Below are 17,904 nucleotides of genomic sequence, written 5' to 3'. Positions count from 1 at the left end.
TGAAAAGGAGGAAGAAGAGAGGTTTGTAAGGTACACAGATAGCAAGGCAGTCAAGGATACCGTAAGGGACCAGTTTGGCACAAGAAAGGCTTCTCTCTCCTACCCAGACCCCACTATTAAGATGTTTTTATTAAAACACATGTTATGGGTAACAACTCTTCCCTGTGGCCCAGGTGGCTGGCACCTCTTCCCCCAGAGATAGGTGGAGCAGGCCAACAATCCCAAGGAGGCAGTCTCCCAAGTGGTAAGAGGGAGCCAGATGAGAGAAGGCCTCCCTGCCAAAGCAGAGGAAATGGTGTGAAGTGAGTCAGGATCCCACAGGATTACGGAGCCTCTTGGACGCCTGGTACTGTCTGGAACTCCTCAGCTATGGTTGTAGATTTCTCTTCATTGGCCTCTTCCTCTGAAGACAGGTTCCTCTTTTCTGCAATTAACCTTTTAACTCCCACCATCCACTGACTGACCTCAGTCACATGGTCAACCATGAGTGAGCAGTGGATGTTATCTGCAGCATCCCACTGGTGACTTGAAAGCTCTGAGGAAAGAGAGCAGGTAAACAAGCAGTTTAGGGCAAAACACCTAGCTCCCACTCTTCTCATCCCAACCAGTCAGAATCTCAGTATCTATTCCAGCTCAGCCATCCATGACAAGTTGAGGGAGCTAGGCTATACCAAAGGACCCAGCCATACCTTGCACCAGGAGAGCCATCCTCTTCTTCACAGACACTGACAGCTTCCCTCCAGCCCATTGCTCCTGCAGCAGAGCCAGGCGTCGGCTGATGTCATCACATACTTGCTTCTGAGAGACAAAAGGGCCCTCCAAGTCAGTGCTGCTAAACCAACAGGGCCAGAGGAAAGACCACACCAAATAGGAAGTGTACCTACTTTCTCTGGCCCAGAGAATACTTCATCTGAAGAGTTCTGGTTAGAGGCCCCACTGAGAATCTGTTAAAACTTACACATCTCCCAAGAAAAATCCATGTATGGCTAGAATTTTAAATTTTCCAGTTTCTCAGATCCTCAGAAACTCATTCTGTAGTGCTATTTTACAAACAAGGAAACTAAGGATCTCGGTCCTTTTATTATCCCACTAGTGTGCCAGGGCTTATTACCTTTGTGTGGCCACGGCAATCCTCCAGTGCCTCTTCCAAAGGTTTGAGCACATCTTCCAGCAGAGTTTCAGATTCCATCACTGGGAGATTTGCTGGCTTCACACTGGAGGCAAGATAACTCCCCACAGGAGGGGGCCTGGAAGCCTGACTTGAAGGAGGTGGAGGCCCCATTGGAGGGGGCCCCTGAGAAGTCTGGGAGGCAGGGACTGAAAAGGTAAAAGCAAGATCAAGCACACATGGCTGAAACAGGTAAAAAGCTCGACTCTAACTTCATCCCTTGTAGAGGGCTACTCTCTAAGACAACTCATTCACTCAGAAATGTGTATTTATGAAGTCTCTACCACGTGCCAGAAATGTGCAAGGCACCAGAGATAGAGTAGTAAAGCAGACGGATTAGGTTCCTGACCTCAAGAGAGCAGAAATTCTAGGGAAAGGAAAATACATACAAGAAAATTATAAGTTATGCTGCATGTTACAAAGAAAACATGATGTAATGAGGAGGAACAGTAGGGGCACCTGAGCAGCTCAGGCCATTAAGCCTTGGAGCCCTGCGTTTGGCTGGATGCTCCGCGTGGAGTCCACTTGAGAGTCTCTCTGCCCCCTCCCCCAGCTCACGCACACACTCTAGCTCTCTCTCTCTCCTTCAAAATAAATAAAATCTTAAAAAGGAGGAGGCAAATAGTACAGGGAACTACCTAAAGTCAGTGTTTGAGGAAGGCCTTCTCAGGTGACTTATAGTTTATCCATGCTCACCTATTCTGTGGCATTTGGCAAGTTACCTTTAACCTTAGAGCTTGGGTTCCTTTTCTGAAAAATGGGGATATCATGGTAGTAGCATTTCTTTCACAGGGTTGCAGTGTTGATTAAGTGAAAATATAGGTGCAACTGCTAGAGTGTAGCAAAAATTGTTCACAAAGTTAATAGCTAGTGGATAAGCTCAATACACCCATGAAAGCCATGTACCTGGCTGAGGTAAGGGCAGTGCCTAAAATGCAGAGTTAAGTCTTGACTTGTTCAAATTACACAAACCAGCACCGTGTGGCTGGAAATTATTAACCCTGAAGAAGGCAGTGTTAGCTATCTCTAGAGAAGCAGGCAGGGGTCCAGACCATATAGGGCTTTGGAGGAGTTTGGTCTTAAGCTTAAAAGTAATGGAAAGCCACTGCAGGTTTATAAAAAGCAGGGATGCTTAGACTTGTTTTTTAAGTCATTTGCTCTGTATGGTCTGTGAAAAATGGATAATAGGTCAAGAATGGAGGCATGGACAATAGCTGAGAAGTTAATGGAATAGTTCAGGAAAAAGAGCAGACGAAGGGAAATGGAGTGGTCTGAGCTTTATTTAGGAGGAGGGAGCAACAGGACTTTTGGAATGGAATGAGGGAGAGGAGTCAAGGATGACTCTTGGTCTCTGCCTGTGGTAATAGGATGGTGGAAAGCCTGTGGAAAAAGAGAAAACTAGAAGAAAACAGTCATTTGACTTCTAGACATCAACATTCACATGGATGATTTAATTCATCTTGTTCAGTTTGGCCTCTCAAGTTTCTCGAGCTCCTTGCCTTCAATGATTTTCCCCACCCTTCCACAAAGCAGTCGCTCACTGCTCTCTGCCTTATTCTTAACAACACTGTGCCATCTCCAAAATCTGACCACCTCCTCTATCCTTCCAGCCCAACCAATCAGAGTTCATGCATTAAAATCATTCCCTTATAGATACTCTTACCTCACTTATCCCCTCCCACTGTCCCACTTTCCTGGTAAAACCAGCTTGTCCACACTTGTTGGAAAGAAAAACAGAACCAGGCTGTTGATTTACACTTCAAATTCATGGGTACAGGGGCACCTGGGTGGCTCAGTTGGTTGAGAGTCTGCCTTTGACTCGGGTCATGATCCCAGGGTCCTGGGACAGAGTTCCATGTAGGGGCTCCCTGCTCTGCAGGGAGTGTTTCTCCTTCTGCCCCTCCTCCTCCTTGTTCTCTCACACTTGCTTTCTCTCTTAAGTAGATAAATAAAATCAAATACATTCATGGAAAGGTATCCAACACTGCCTGGAATTCCTATCCTTTGCCTCATTTTTCCATTTTTTCAGAACTCTTCACATTTTCTCTCCGAGTTTTTCTATCTTCTCCCCTTACTTTTCCTTTCCCTGCATTCTACATATGACCCCACCTCATTTCACTGAGAAAAGAGAGGTCATTAAACAGGAACTCTCTCATCTTCCCATCACCTTTTCTACTAATCCACCAGTACCTGTGGCCACTTTCCTTCCTCCTCTGATAGATAAGGCCATCCTTCCATACTCATGCCAGCCTCTTGTCTTCTCTAGGCTTGTCTCCTGCAGTTAGCCTGTTTTCTTAGACCATCGGTATACAAACATGCTCTAGTGTTTTACCATCTTAACAAAAATCCTCCCTTAGGTCACATTCCATCCTTAGTCACATCCTCATTTCTGTCTCACAGCAGAATTTCTTGAAGGAGCTATACGGTCTATAGTTAGTTTCTCTACTTCATTTTACATTCTCTTCTCTGGTCATTTCAGCCGGGTTTCTACGCTTACCTCTCCACAACTGCTTCTGTTAGGTAACCAGTGTCTGTGTAGTTTAGCAAATCCTTTTAGCAGGCCCCTTTTCTCTGATCTGACCTCTCACATCATCCATCATAGTCGAGTCAAAATTTTATTCTGTTGGAGTAAATTTTACTTTTCTTCTTGCTTCTTTAGCTATTTCCCAAACCCCTTTAAACTAGAACCTTGAAATGCTAGAGAGCCTTAGGGATCTGTCTTGGATCCTCTTTAGGGTTCTATCTACAATTCTCCTTAAGTACCTTATTCAAACCCACAATGTCAAACACCATCCAAACGATCATGACTCATTTCTGCAATTCTGGCCTAGACCTCCCCACAGTAGCTGTCCAGATTTAACAGGCCAAGACAAAGCTTGCCTTTCCTCTCTCCCCAAACCTCTACTGCCCCCCATTCCCTGGTTTCCCGTATCTATGAACAATACCAGCTAGTTCCTCAAGCAAAAAATTTAAGTTATGTTGATTCTTCTTTCTCACCTATATCTATTCCTGTTGAGTTCCTCAGTAACATATGCCATACCCATCCAATTCCTGCCACCTCTATACTCCCACTCTAGTTCGAATCATCATTAAATCTTGCCCATATTACTGAAATAGCCTTTCCATATCTTCCCTAAAATCCTTTCTCCATGTAGCAGGCACAGTGATCTTTCTTAAGATGTGCATCAGTGTTTCTCAACCTGGGGATATTTTGCCCCCAGTGCAAATGTCTGGAGGCACTTTCGGCTGTCACAACTGGGTGAATGCTACTGGCATCTAGTGGGTAGAAACCAGGAATACTGCATACATCCTACAAAGTACTAGACAGTCCCTGGCTGGAACAAAGAGTTATCGGGCCCAAAATGTCAATCATGCCAAGGTTAAAAGACCATGATTTATGCGGTGCCTGAGTGGCTCAGTTAAGCATCTGAATCTTGATGTCAGCTCAAGTCATGACCTCAGGGTTGTGAGACTGAGCCCTGCATTGGGCTCTGCGCTGGGCATGGAGCCTACTTGGAATTCTTTCAGTCCCTCTGCCCCTCCCCTGCTCACTCTCTCTTTCAAAAAATAACAGGGACACCTGAGTGGTTCAGTGGTTGAGCATCTGCTTTTGGCTCAGGTCGTGATCCTGGGGTCCTGGGATTGAGTCCCGCATTGGACTCCCCGCAGGGAGCCTGCTTCTCCCCGTCTGTGTTTCTGTGTCTCATGAATAAATAATTTTTTAAAATCTTAAAAAAATAGGGGATCCCTGGGTGGCGCAGTGGTTTGGCGCCTGCCTTTGGCCCAGGGCGCGATCCTGGAGACCCGGGATCGAATCCCACTTCGGGCTCCCGGTGCATGGAGCCTGCTTCTCCCTCTGCCTGTGTCTCTGCCTCTCTCCCTCTGTGTGTGTGACTATCATAAATAAATAAAGAAAAAAAATATTTAAAATCTTAAAAAAATAAACCCTGGTTTGTGTCATCATTCCTCCATAGTGCTGAGTATAGACAACATAGGGTTATTGAAAGAGCTAAATCTGAGCCTCTTTGCTGGGGCCATAGCTCCAACTGTTCACATGAGACATGCTCAAAAGTAAAGGCATCCCTCTACTTTGAACTTTTCAATGGCTTCAATTTACACAGATTAAAATATAAACTCCCTATCCTGGTTTACAAAGCCCACTATGATCTGGCCCCTGTCTGCTTCTCAGATTTTAATTTCTCTGACTTAGCCCACTCTGCTCTAGCCATTAGGTATTCCTTCAGTCTGATTTGGCCAAACTTGCTCTCAGGGCCTTTGTGCTGGCTGTTTTCAGTGTGTGGAATGCTCTTGCACCTGAGTCTTTACGTGGCTAGATTTTAACTATTCACTTAAATGTCAGCTCCTCAGCCATCTAAGTTACAGAATCACTCTTGCATTACCCTGTTTTCTCTGCAGAACACTCACCACTACTTCATTTGTCTATCTCCAAAGCTAGAGTATAGCCTCGCTTGGAGATAGACATGGAAACAAACCTTTTTTGTCTTGTTCACTGCTGTCTAGTTTGCCTCAAGCAGTGCCTGGCTCAGAGATGCTCAGTAGGTAACAATGAATGAATAGACACATTAAATCTGGATGCTTACCATATAATCAAGTGAAGATGTAGCCAGAGACAAATGAATATACCACTATGGTACTCCAGGAAGAGACACAAATTGTTAATAAAATGTGAAAACAATTTGAGAATAAAAACTATATCTAAAAATATCATAGGTCTGGATAAGCTCACCTATAATGAAAGCAAAGAGGGATTCTTTTCAAACTTACCACTTACTGACCTAGGCAGAATTTGCTCGGAAAAGGGCTGCCTTGTGCCCCGTTATGGCGTTCACCCTCTCGGGAAGAGACCTCAGAGAAGTAAAAAGGGCCCTCGGGCCAGGCTTAACCAGCACCGCCCTGTCGGCCGGTCTCCGCGCGTGGGACCCCCACGCACCTCTGGGAGAGCCATCCTGGGGAGCGGCGATCCTTTTGGTGAGCGGGGTGCGCTTAGGTCCACCGGCCAGAGTCTGCAGCCCGTAGGAGAACTGAGGCGGGTCGTTCCAGCCACGCTCCTTGTTGCCTGCGGAAGTGAGAGGGCACATGAAGCGAGCCTGGGGAAGACGAAGGCTCTACCCCCCCAGGGCAGCAGCTGCCCTTGGCCTGGGTGAGGGACGACCAGCGCCCCTAGGCCGCCGGCCGCGCTCACCCGGCTTCACGTACAGCTCCGCCATCTCCACTTCCTCAGGGTCCGCAGCCCATGGCGTCACTTCCGGGGCGGCCGCACACCCGCGGGTCCGGATGGCGCCGGCCGCTCCGAGCCCTCTAAGTTGAACGGCTGTTCAGAAAAGCCGGGGGCCGTCGTGGGGACACTGCGCCTGGTCCCCGAGGAACTCCAGCTCCCGCTAATACGGCACCGGGGCTCTGATCACAAGGCACTAGAGGACGCGGTTTTCCAGGAGGCGGCGCTCCAGGAGTCCGAATCCCCGGTAGGTTCAAACTGTCACAGTTGCCCCGGAGACCGTTTTAACCACCCGCAGCTCCAGCCCCACAAATGCCCCTGTGTGATCTAGCCAGGTGGAATCCTAGAACCTCACCGCTGCCTGGCACATCTATACTCTCTAGGCTCAGTAACTAGTATTCATTTTCCTTCAGGACTTAGATGTCAATTCTTCAGGAAGCCTCTAATGCTTTGGATCAGGTTAACCCTCTGACCGGAGCCTCCACAACCATGAGATTTGCTAGTTGTACTACATACTGTCTTCTACTTTAGCTCTTGTTCGGCTCCCCTTCTGATGATCTCATATTTTATATCCCCACTGCCTAGCACACAGACCTTAGAAATTACATTTGTTTAATGAATGAAATCAATTTCCAGGACGCCTGAGTAGCTCAGCGGTTGAGTGTCTGCCTTCAGCTCAGGGCATGATCCCGGAGATCCAGGATCGAGTCCCACAAGGGGCTCCCTGCAGGGAGCCTGCTTCTCCCTTTGCCTGTGTCTCTGCCTCTCAATCTGTCTCTCATGAATAAATTAAAATCTTTTTTAAAAAATCAAATTTCCGGGGATCCCTGGGTGGCGCAGCGGTTTGGCGCCTGCCTTTGGCCCAGGGCACGATCCTGGAGACCCGGGATCGAGTCCCACGTCGGGCTCCCGGTGCATGGAGCCTGCTTCTCCCTCTGCCTGTGTCTCTGCCTCTCTCTCTCTCTCTCTGTAGGACTATCGTAAATAAATAAAAAAATAAATAAAAAAATCAAATTTCCACCACACACCATGTCCCCATGTGACTACAGGCAGCCACCAACACACCAAGCACAGACACAGACACTCACCTCACGCAGGTATTAACCCCCAACCCTATCCCAAGCCCAATATACTCACACCTAGTGAGGTCACTGAAGGATTTTTATTTGTACTGATTTGCTATAAAGTGTTGCTGAGGTAGAGCCAACTGTCCAGGACTGGACAGGGGCAAGGAACACAGGGACCCAGGGAAAGGACAGTCAGGGGCCTAGGTTGTGGTGCAGGGCCTCTCAGTCATCTCTATAAACATTGAATAAATTGGGCAATAAACAGAGGGTAGGCAAGAGCCAGAGGGGCAGGCAGAGAAGGCTTCAAGGAGTGAGAGGCTACAGACCCCTGAAGTATGAAGGGGTATAGAGTTGGGCATGTACCCAGAGCTTCCTTACCCAGTCCTCCTGGATTAACTTAGGGCATATGGAGCAGAGAAGGTTTCAGACGGAAGGCATCAAGAAAAGAGAAGACACCCCGCTTTCGAGGGGCTGCCCCTGCACCCCCAACCCCTCCTTTGAGCAGGGGGAGTGGCAGGGGACCTCCTGGGGAGTCCACAGAGCTGGTCCGCTTGAGCCGCAGGCGGGCACGGGCCTGGGCACCCCAGGCCTTGCCTCGAGCTGCAGAGGCCACAAGACACTTCTGGTACTGAACCTAGGGAAAAGGGGAATGTGAGGATCCAGCTCCTTTCTGCCCCTGGGCACCCTGAAAACATCTGCAGAACAGGGAACTGGCCATGGCTTCAGTCTGGTATGAGGCTGGTAGTTGGCCCCATCTGGAGCCCCTACGACATTCCCTGGGAGCTCAATAACAAAAACAGAAAACGACATTTAGGAGGGCTGGGCATGTGCTAAATGCTTCACATAATCTCACTTAATCCAAAGTTATTTATCAGGTATTATCACCATTTTGCAAATGAGGAAATTTTGGCTCAGAGAGAATACACATGACTTGCCCAAAGTCACCTAGGCAAAAAATGGTACAACTGGAATTCAAACTTATAATATACCTTAAGTGATCTTCCTAATCCACAAATTTAAATTCACTGCTCAAGACCTTTCAATGTCTCAAAGCGACTTGAGACAAAATAAATTCATCCCACAATCTCTAAGTTCTTCCATGACCTGGTGTCTGCCATTTTTTCTGCTCTCACTTCGTCTGCCCCTTTGCGCTCCAGATACACTAGATTCATTTAGATACACTTACCCGCTAACACTGCACTCATCTTCACAGCTGAAGTTCCTTGTATTTGGCATACCTTTGGTCCCATCCCCTTCACCTAACTTCTTCATTGGACCTTCAACTCTCACCTTTCTATCACCTCTTTCAGGTAGCTTTCTGCAAGGGGCCATCTCCTCCATCATCATGTGGCATACAACTCCCTTCTGGTCTGTGTCTGATCTAACCTGTGTGTTCTGTGAGGGCAAAAGCTGTGCCTTCTGTATCAGTGAATTCCCAGGCTCAGGTATGGTGCCTGGTACCCTGTAGACACTTGTATTTGTTGAGGAAAGAGTGAGCTGAACTTAAGAGTAAGCATCCCACATTCCAATGTGCACAGAGGCCAGGAAATAACCTAAATGAGACATACAGGAGAAATAGTGCCCACCCAACCTCGAACAGCCCCTATACAATTCCAGCTGAATGTTGAAATTTATATGTGTGGGACCAGGATCAGAGTCTGCTACTTTAAGAGAAACAAGAATAGCAATTAATACATGAACTGCCCTGCTTCTCTACATTAGCAACTAACTTAAACTTATTAAAAACAGCAGGAGGGACAAATAAAAGAGTAGTTTACTGTAGTCAGCCTGGATTACTGGCTTGTGATTTCTGGAGAGGGTACCAATCCTGAGCCCCAGTTACCAGTACAGAGCAGCTGAAAGGCAACCCCACCCACCCATTCCCACCTGTAACTCACCATGCAAGCAGCCTGCACAGCTTCAGAGAGTCCCCCTGCATGGGGCTGGCACCAGAAGGCTGCACACTGGAAGCTCTGACGGCCCAGGTCAGCAATGAGGCCAAAGGTGTGAGGGTCACGGCCAACACCAATAAAGGTCACAAGGCGCACAGGGCACTGCCACAGTGGTTCCTCCTCTGCACCAGCTTCTGCCTGCCCACACCAGGCCTAGTCACTAGAGGACTGAGCACTGGTTGGACCCACTGAGCTCTTCCAATAGCAAGCAATGAGCCCCTCAGCATCCCTCCCATTCCTCCACAGCCCCCAACTTCACCTTCTTCTGGTACCTGAATGGGATGTGCAGTCATGAGAGAGTCAGACACACTGAGCATGGCAGGGACCCAAGCATCCTGGTCCCCCCGAGTGGTGAGGGTACCAATGGCCTCATTCAGCACGTCCATGCCTGGGGTGGGGGGGGACATGCCCACCATGGTGTCTTCCAGGCAGAAAGAAAGAAGGGATCTGCAAGGAGTGTCTAGGCCCCTCTGACTGACTTGGGATTCAGAGAGGTGGCAATAGAGGGGCTGGAGCTAGGCTTAGAATCCTGAGTTGGGAAGGATGGCACATTCTATGCCAGACAAGGCCATAAGAGCACTCTGAGAAATGGTGGTAGATCCTACCTTAACCACCTTCTCTGACCTCATCTAGCCCGCCCACTACCTCAGCCAGCTTAGTCCTTACCCATGGCTTTGGTGACTGGCAAGGTCCCCATGTACAGTGCCTCATACTTCTGAGCAGCCTGGCTCACTGCATCCAGCAGCTCCACTGAAATGTACACATAGGAGTTGGCTTCCACACTCTCTCAGTGACCCCTCTTACCCACCCTTCTGAGATTCAGAACTAGTAGAAGGAAGGCCACTGATGCTCCTCCAATTCAGAGCTTGGGATCCCTGGAACCAGCACACATCAGAAATCCTACGTATCCAGGGAAGGACTAAACAACCAGGACTAAACAACCCAAACTTTCACTAAAGTAGCCTCTTAACTGCAATGCAGCACCTCCCTCCCCATACCTTGCCGTGGCAGATCTTCTGGGGAGATGGGGTCTAGAGAGGAGCAAGGGGAATCACGGGAATCACCACTGACACCTACTCGCTCTGACAATATCTAAAACACAATGCAACCAACATGAGATACAAGGAGAGAGAGGAATTGAGGCAAGGGAGCCAATACTTCCCTGACCCAACCACCTTAGAAGCTTCAGACCCATACCCACATTCCCTGCCCCACTTTGGCCCTTACCTGGGCACAGAGCCCATGTAGGGCACTGGCAATGGCCTTGGCAGGGACATCACAGCGAAACACATGGCACTTGAGCATACAGCTGTCTTTGTCACCCGCCACAAAAGCGAAGTCCCTGGTAGGGTCAGAGATGGGGCTGGGGCAGGGACAGGGGCAGAAATTGGGGTAGGGTAGAGGCTGGGTAGGAGCAGGGGCCTGTAGTGCCTACAGGAGACTGGAAAGTCAGGCAAGGGACATAGGGATGGAACAGGGAGGTAAGGGCTGGGGCTCAAGGCACCGGGCTGTCACTCACCTGTCTCTGTTCCGGAAGCATGTGGGAACACAGGAGAGAATCAGCCCAGCCTCTCAGACTCAACCCCATCCGTCCCTGAGGAGCTGGGCCCACCCTCCCCAACCAGGGCTGGACCAGGCAGGGGAGGCAGAGCTTGGGTCCATGTCAGAGGATCTGTGTCCAGGGGTTCAAGTACAGAGGATCAGCATCAGTGGGGATCATAGCCTGCAGGAGGGAGGGAGGAGCAACTATCACTTGGGGGGATGCAGGGATCCTCACCGGCCCTTGGAGCTGCCCACACCCCACACACGGATGTGCACCAGAGGCTGGCAGTGGATTAGACTATGGTCCAGAGGATTCACCAAGCTCATGGCATCCTTCTTTAGGATCATCAGCATGTTCTGGCCCTGCCGAGGAGAGGTCAGTCTGAAGCTCAGATCAATGTGGTTACCATGGAGAACAGGCAATTCAGGGACAGGCTGTCTCTGCTGGGCCCTAGGCTGAATCCCTTGAAGGGACTGCCAGCTCACCTCACCCCAGGCACCATCTGGGGGCTGGCTGCGGCTACGGCTGCGAGTCTGAGCCAGTTGCTGGATGCAGTTATTGACTGCAATACTGCTCTTCCCTGGTACCAGATCCTCTTCGGGTACCTCTACCCAGCCCAGGGAGCGGACTGCAAAGCACTGACGGATTAGGGGAAAGGACAGAACGGCTCTGAGGGGAGGTGGACATGGAAGTGGAACAGTAGGTAGAGTAGGATGGGAGGTGTTGCAGGTTCCACACACATGAATCTTCCGGTATACATGCCCTTCACCCTTGATCACCTCTTCTCAGCCCAATCCCACCCCTGACCTTTCCCTTGGAACAATCCACCACCCCCACCACCATTCCCTGGGCTGGCCCTCAGACCCAAGATACTATACCTTAGCCCCTGGCTCCATGCTCCGGATGTAGGATTCTTCACCATACCAGGACAGAGAGGTCCTGGAAGAGAGTAGAGCTTGTAAGGGGACCACACTTCCTACAAAAGGGAGAGTAGTGAAGCCCTGACTACTTAATGGGCATGAGATGTGGGATAAGTCCCAGAACATAGTGCCCCAAATATATAACCAGAATGAGAGAGGGCCTAGGACACATTAAATAAATGTAACAGTGTGGTTTAAAATTTGAACAAAACTTCAGGACATAGGATGTAGAATAAAAGTTGTAAACATTGAACAGGATCCAAAACGTGGACCAGAACTCTAAAGTGAGACAAGACACTCTAGAACACTAAACAGGAACTTCCATGGAAAGAGCTTAGTACAGTGACCAAGATCTAGAACATGACTTATCAGTACCCAGAACAGGGAAGAACATGTAGCAAAACAGAGCATGGAACAAGGGACAAACTTCAAAATACTGAGAGACTCAAGAAATGGAACAGAGACAAAAACCTGGGCTTGAAAGCAGAATGTGAGTCCAGTTGCATCTCTGAGGGCCATGGAACCCCAAGCCTTTCATTCTCCCTGGCCTGTCCCTGTTACCTGCGGTCCAATGAGCTCTCCAGGCCCGAGAAGGATCTCCCCTTGGGAGGCCGAAGTCCCCAAATCCCCTCCGTCCTCTGTAGAGAGGGAACTAGGTCAGTGTGGCAGCAGGCCTACAACCACACATGGGTTCAGACCCCCTCCTCACACTCCACCTACCGTGCCCGGGTCCTCTGCATCTCCCGTCTCCCAGGTTGGGCGCTGCCACTGGGTGCTGCCACTGGGTACATGCCAATAGTAAGTACCTGCAGCATCGCGTATCTTCCTCCAGCCAGGGGGCAGTCCTGGCTCCCCCTCAAGACTCTGGTCCCCCCACAAGTCGTCTACAGGAACAGGGATGGGGACAGGAAACACAGGATTAGACAGGGAAGGCATATTCGTGGGTTCAGAACAACGCTCTGTCAGAACCGTCCCTCCATCCCGAAGGGGACAATCCTTAGGCTGGAGATCCAGAATGTCCTTTACAGCGCAAAGATCCAGGGTTCATTTGTCCCCTGGTCCTTACGATGAAACATACCCCGTCAACTCCCTCGTTCCCCCTCAGCTCCCGATCCTCCCATCGGGCCCCTCCGTGCACACCATCGCAGTTGACCAGAATGATGGCAAGCATGTAATCCTTGCCCAGCATAGCCCCGACCGCGTCCCCGCCGGCCTTCGCCGGCCCGCAAGCTCAGCCCAGCTTGACCTCCGGAGCTGCTGCGCCCACAAGCCCAGCCTCTCTGCGCTGGCTAGGCCAACCCGCGCCGCACAAATACGGGGCGGGATAGAAGCCAGGTCCCAGGGGCGGGAAAGGACGAGCCAGAGGGCGGCGCTTGTAAACAGGCGTCTGGATCCCCAAGTGGGCGCGCCTTTCCGTGCGTGGCTCCGGGAAAAGCGCAAAGAAGCCAACGCACCAGCTGACCTCACGGCGCAACTGTGAGCTCATCGAGGGGCGGACGACCAGCCAGACGAACGTGCACAGCACGCAGATGCGTACAAATGAGCTCATCGCGCCCAGTTCGTATGCGCTCGCGGACACTCATCTCGTGTCAGGCCGGAGGGGTCACGTGGAAGTACCTGGGCGGAAACCGCCGCGCTCGGCAGTCAGGGAGAGCACCTCCACCCTTTCCAAAAAATGTCCCGGAAGTGCCTTCGCCCTCAGTAAAGATGGCCGCTGCACTTGGCGCGAGGAAGGCGGGGTTGCGCCTGCGTAACAAGTTCGCCGGAGAAGATGGCGGATGACAAGGTGAGTGAATGTGGGCATTATCTGCAGTGTGGGGTGGTCTTCACACCGTTTTAGTCTTTGAGAAAGGCGACACTGGCCTTTATCCTGCCTAAAGGTGTCCCTTATGGGGTTTTAACTCTTGTCGGGTTTATATCTTGTTGACTGCCCTCAACGCTGGGGGAATGGAGTAGCGGAGCGCTACACGAGGCAAGCAGAGCTCGGCATCCCCCAGGTGTCCTCTCCGGGTCCTCTCCAGATCCTTAATTACTGGCACGCACTCCGACACACCCTGACATACTCCTCCTCTTTTGCATTCCCTAGTCCCCGAAATCTCCCTCTTAGAAACACGATGTTTCCAAGTCACACGGATACGCATTCTCATTTAAACTTTTGGCATACGCTGAATTTCATACTTTGAGGTGATCAAAGGCGCTCAGTTCATTTACCCACAATCCTGCAGACAGCCACCCCACACCCCACCCCAGCTAGTGCATCCAGTTACACATTGTTTGCGAAGCCCAGGCAGAAATCAGGTTTATCCTAGAGCGACCATGAAACTGCCTCAGGTCATTTTTCACCATTGGTCTGAAGTTCTGCACGTTTCACGCATCTAAGTACTTACTAGTCTCTGTGTTAGGCTTGGGGACCAAGTAGGCAAGACGGACAGCTTGCCACTTTCAGGTAGCTTATAGTCGCGTCAGTAGTGCGTGCCTGATAAATCGAAGCTGTTCCTCTTGCCTCCATACACACTGCTTGCTATATAAAATTTTGTAAGGGTTGTCACAGATGCAGATCTCATCTGTCACCCCCTCCGTGGCCCCCGTGTGAATTCAGTTTTCAATGTCTTTTTCTGGTGCCACGTCATTATGAGGAAGTTTTTATAAGAAGAGATGTCTCATCCTCACACCCCGACCTACCCAGCCCGATAGACCTGAGCAGGGAATGGGGCTGCATTAACCTGCTGCAGCCGATTTCCTTCTTGTTCTAGGATTCTCTGCCCAAGCTGAAGGACCTGGCATTTCTCAAGAACCAGCTGGAACGCCTGCAGCAGCGTGTGGAAGAAGAAGTCAGCAGTGGTGTGAGCCAGGTAAAGTTGTACCTGCCCACCAGGCTTCATTGCCCTGTATGGTATTGAATGGGTAATAGAGGTTTATTCAGCAAATAGTTATTGAGGGCCAGCTCTTTGTGACTCCAAGGAAAGTTTCCCGAAGAAAATGACACTAGAACTGGCATCTTAAATAGGAGTTAACTAGGTAAAGAGGAGAGGAGAGAACATTTCAAACAGATAAAATTACATATGTAAAGCTCTCATGGTGGGAAGTAGCCTGATAAATATGATGAATAGTTTAATTTGGCTGCAGTAATGGGGGAGCATTAGGAAGTGAGGCTGGAGAAACAGGCAGGGATCAGACTCCTCAGTGACATCTCCGTAGATTTGTGGTGGTGGAGTTCTACGGTTGGAGCCTTCTAACCACAGGGTTCTGAGATTGTGTGATCAGGACCCCTAGGTTCTTTTTCTGCCTCCAGAATCTTAAAAATCTTTGGAGAGAATACTACAGCTTTCCAGAGTAAGGAGGAGCAGGTGGTGGAATGCTCTAGGGCCAGCTTGAGTAGCTTCTAGATAATGAAGGAAGACCCTGGCTGAATTTTCTCCTTCAATTCACTCCACAGGATGGCTCGCTCTTGTCCTCCCCATTCCTCAAGGGCTTCTTAGCCGGCTATGTGGTGGCCAAACTGAGGGCATCAGCAGTATTGGGCTTTGCTGTGGGTACCTGCACTGGCATCTACGCAGCTCAGGCATATGCCGTGCCCAATGTGGAGAAGACATTGAGGGACTATCTTCGGTCATTGCGAAAGGGGCCTGACTAGCTCTGGATCCCATGGGGGAGAAAGGATGAGCACCTCTGGCCTGCAGGTAGAGGCCTTTCAACCACAGACACCATATTTGGCTTCCCGACCTATCACCCTTTTGCTATCTCCAACTTGCCCACAGCCTTCATCCTTGCTTTCCTTCCTGCAGAGGGTAAGTGGTGGCTTATCAGCCAGCAGTTTTTGGACGCCCCTCCTTAACCCCAAAGAAGCCACCTGAAAACTGTGGCTTCTAGAGCCACCAGCCCCTTTCTTTTACATCCCTGACTGTGGAGTTTGCTGCTGACTCTGATTCTCAGTATACTCTCTAGCAATGTACCACAGCTCCTCCCTCCGGGGAGCTGGCTCCATATTGGTTTTCCCTAAACTTGATAGAATTCCCATTGCCCCCTTGCTAGCCACACAAGCCACCCAGGGCCTGGTTTGGGCATGAGTGTAGAGGATGGGGGTGTGCCAGGCCTGGGCCGTCCCAGGCAGGCCCGCTGGACCCTGATGCTACTCTTATCCACTGCCATATATGGTGCCCATGCCCCATTACTGGCACTGTGCCATGTGAATGGCAAAGTGCCCTTCCGGCCCTCCTCAGCTGTGCTGCTGACCGAGTTGACCAAGCTACTGTTGTGCGCCTTCTCCCTCTTGGTGGGCTGGCAGGCATGGCCCCAGGGGGCCCCACCATGGCGCCAGGCTGCCCCATTTGCACTATCAGCCCTACTCTACGGAGCTAACAACAACCTAGTCATCTATCTTCAACGCTATATGGACCCCAGCACCTACCAGGTACTGAGCAATCTCAAGATTGGAAGCACGGCCCTGTTCTACTGCCTCTGTCTCCGGCACCGCCTCTCTGCACGTCAGGGGTTAGCACTGCTGCTGCTGATGGTGGCAGGGGCTTGTTATGCAGCTGGTGGCCTCCAGGACCCTGGGAACACCCTTCCTGGATCCCCGTTAGCAGTTGCTGCTGGCCCCATGCCCCTGCATATCACTCCACTGGGACTGCTACTTCTCATCCTGTACTGCCTCATCTCAGGCCTCTCGTCCGTGTACACAGAACTGCTCATGAAGCGACAGCGGCTGCCCCTAGCACTTCAGAACCTCTTCCTCTACACTTTTGGTGTGCTCCTAAATCTAGGTCTGCATGCAGGTGGCGGCCCTGGCCCGGGCCTCCTGGAGGGTTTCTCAGGATGGGCAGCACTTGTGGTACTGAGCCAGGCAGTAAATGGACTGCTCATGTCAGCTGTCATGAAGCACGGCAGCAGCATCACACGCCTCTTTGTTGTGTCCTGCTCACTTGTGGTCAATGCCGTGTTCTCAGCAGCCCTGCTGCGGCTACAGCTCACAGCTGCCTTCTTCCTGGCCACACTGCTTATTGGTCTGGCTGTGCGCCTATATTATGGCAGCCGCTAGCCCCTGACCACCTCCACCTGGACTCCTGACTCTGAAGATTGGCCACCATCAGAGCCACCTCCCAGGCCTCCCGACCCTTCCTCAGCAGCCAGCCCTGTAACAAGTGCCTTGTGATAAAAGGTGGGGAAGTGAGAGCAGCCAGGTTAGTCTCTGGAAGTGGGTGAATGAAGGGTTACCCCAGGAGACTGAGTTTAATTAAAGAAACTTCCCAAAAGTTTGTCCACACTAAGGAATTGGGGGAGCATCCATACCTCAGCCTAAAAATGACCCCATCTCCATTAGAGGAGACTCCCTGCCTCATCCTGCATGAATGCAGTTGTTTCAAGTGGGGTGTGGACAAAAGTTGGCTCTCCTTGCCTCCTGTGGTCACCCCAGCAGACCCATTGCCCCCAGGCCTGATGACAGCTATTCCACCCCAGCTTTGGTACATGAATCCCCCATTAGAGACATTCATCCCCGCACCATAATGCAAGAAACCCTATTGCTACCCAGGCCTCTCTTCCAAGCTCCCTTGGCTCCAGCAGCACCAGGAGACCATGCCCCCTGCTCCCTCCACAGTGCTGCTCTCCATATCCACCCAGCTTTGTTCTGGAAACTCCAGAGAGGGCTGAAGCTTGACCCATCTCAGGGAATGTTGCCCCTGGGCCCTGGCTTAAGGCTATACTCCTGATCTCTTTGCTCACCCCAAGGGCCCTCTCAAAGCCCACTGCCCCCTCTACAACTCCTAGGAGGTACCATTCTTCTCACTCTGGGTCCTGCCCCTGCCTAGCAGTGTCCTAGCTCTCAACAGCTTAGGGAAGCTCTACACAGAGTAACCTGGAACTAGGCACAGGGAAATTTGGTATAACTCAATCAGTGTCTCTATGTAAGCAATAAGGTCTTAATAAAGTATTCTGGGGTGCAGGTTCTGCAATTGACTATGATAGTCCTACGTCTTCTGTGCTTAATAGCTTTGCTGAAACATAATTTTGTTCCCCTGG

General features: G+C 50.6%; 4 protein-coding genes across 9 annotated transcripts; 2 read left to right on the top strand and 2 right to left on the bottom strand.

Annotated features, from left to right (window-relative positions):
- Positions 1–109: 109 nt before the first annotated feature.
- On the bottom strand, positions 110–7,087 carry SRA1 (steroid receptor RNA activator 1). Its single transcript, XM_055331315.1, has 5 exons — positions 6,372–7,087; positions 6,120–6,245; positions 1,112–1,317; positions 690–798; positions 110–535 (listed from the first exon to the last, which is right to left on the bottom strand). Exons 1-5 carry the CDS (start codon positions 6,394–6,396, stop codon positions 324–326), a joined length of 678 nt encoding a protein of 225 aa, XP_055187290.1. The 5' UTR covers positions 6,397–7,087; the 3' UTR covers positions 110–323.
- Positions 7,088–7,547: 460 nt separating this feature from the next.
- Positions 7,548–13,330, bottom strand: APBB3 (amyloid beta precursor protein binding family B member 3). Of its 6 annotated transcripts, none has more exons than XM_055331313.1 (13): positions 13,027–13,330; positions 12,607–12,770; positions 12,448–12,524; positions 11,845–11,905; positions 11,452–11,604; positions 11,201–11,328; positions 10,943–10,948; positions 10,651–10,786; positions 10,422–10,515; positions 10,090–10,173; positions 9,696–9,811; positions 9,370–9,561; positions 7,548–8,105 (listed from the first exon to the last, which is right to left on the bottom strand). In XM_055331313.1, exons 1-13 carry the CDS (start codon positions 13,073–13,075, stop codon positions 7,869–7,871), a joined length of 1,497 nt encoding a protein of 498 aa, XP_055187288.1. In that variant the 5' UTR covers positions 13,076–13,330; the 3' UTR covers positions 7,548–7,868. The 6 variants fall into 6 exon arrangements, with proteins under 6 accessions (XP_055187288.1, XP_055187287.1, XP_055187286.1 ...); XM_055331312.1 differs by having other exon boundaries at positions 10,651–10,765; positions 13,027–13,090; XM_055331311.1 differs by lacking the exon at positions 10,943–10,948 and having other exon boundaries at positions 10,651–10,765.
- A 232-nt stretch (positions 13,331–13,562) lies between these two features.
- LOC129513418 (SLC35A4 upstream open reading frame protein) lies at positions 13,563–15,538 on the top strand. Its single transcript, XM_055331316.1, has 3 exons — positions 13,563–13,672; positions 14,640–14,738; positions 15,323–15,538. The coding sequence occupies exons 1-3, from the start codon at positions 13,658–13,660 to the stop codon at positions 15,518–15,520; spliced, it is 312 nt and encodes a 103-aa protein (XP_055187291.1). The 5' UTR covers positions 13,563–13,657; the 3' UTR covers positions 15,521–15,538.
- Positions 15,539–15,949: 411 nt separating this feature from the next.
- LOC129513415 (probable UDP-sugar transporter protein SLC35A4) lies at positions 15,950–17,842 on the top strand. Its single transcript, XM_055331314.1, has one exon. It carries the CDS (start codon positions 15,950–15,952, stop codon positions 16,922–16,924), a length of 975 nt encoding a protein of 324 aa, XP_055187289.1. The 3' UTR covers positions 16,925–17,842.
- The last annotated feature ends 62 nt before the right edge of the window (positions 17,843–17,904 follow it).

Source organism: Nyctereutes procyonoides, unplaced genomic scaffold (genome assembly GCF_905146905.1).
Source record: "Nyctereutes procyonoides isolate TBG_1078 unplaced genomic scaffold, NYPRO_anot_genome, whole genome shotgun sequence".
Lineage (NCBI taxonomy): Eukaryota > Metazoa > Chordata > Mammalia > Carnivora > Canidae > Nyctereutes > Nyctereutes procyonoides.
The sequence above is the reverse complement of the archived record's forward strand: the minus strand, read 5'-3'. Positions and strand labels throughout refer to the sequence as shown.

Excerpts from the sequence above, each read along its gene's own strand:
- APBB3 (XM_055331308.1), bottom strand. The coding sequence starts at position 12,822 with ATGCCTTCCCTGTCTAATCCTGTGTTTCCTGTCCCCATCCCTGTTCCT. Across the intron at positions 11,605-11,844 it reads GCATGGAGCCAGGGGCTAAG|TGCTTTGCAGTCCGCTCCCT; the intron begins GTATAGTATCTT and ends CTAATCCGTCAG. Across the intron at positions 9,812-10,089 it reads GCCAGTCACCAAAGCCATGG|GCATGGACGTGCTGAATGAG; the intron begins GTAAGGACTAAG and ends CCCCCACCCCAG.
- SRA1 (XM_055331315.1), bottom strand. The coding sequence starts at position 6,396 with ATGGCGGAGCTGTACGTGAAGCCGG. Across the intron at positions 6,246-6,371 it reads GGAGCTGTACGTGAAGCCGG|GCAACAAGGAGCGTGGCTGG; the intron begins GTGAGCGCGGCC and ends TCACTTCCGCAG. Across the intron at positions 1,318-6,119 it reads CCAGGATGGCTCTCCCAGAG|TCCCTGCCTCCCAGACTTCT; the intron begins GTGCGTGGGGGT and ends TTACCTTTTCAG.
- LOC129513418 (XM_055331316.1), top strand. Across the intron at positions 14,739-15,322 it reads TCAGCAGTGGTGTGAGCCAG|GATGGCTCGCTCTTGTCCTC; the intron begins GTAAAGTTGTAC and ends TTCACTCCACAG.
- LOC129513415 (XM_055331314.1), top strand. The coding sequence starts at position 15,950 with ATGAGTGTAGAGGATGGGGGTGTGCCAGGCCTGGGCCGTCCCAGGCAG.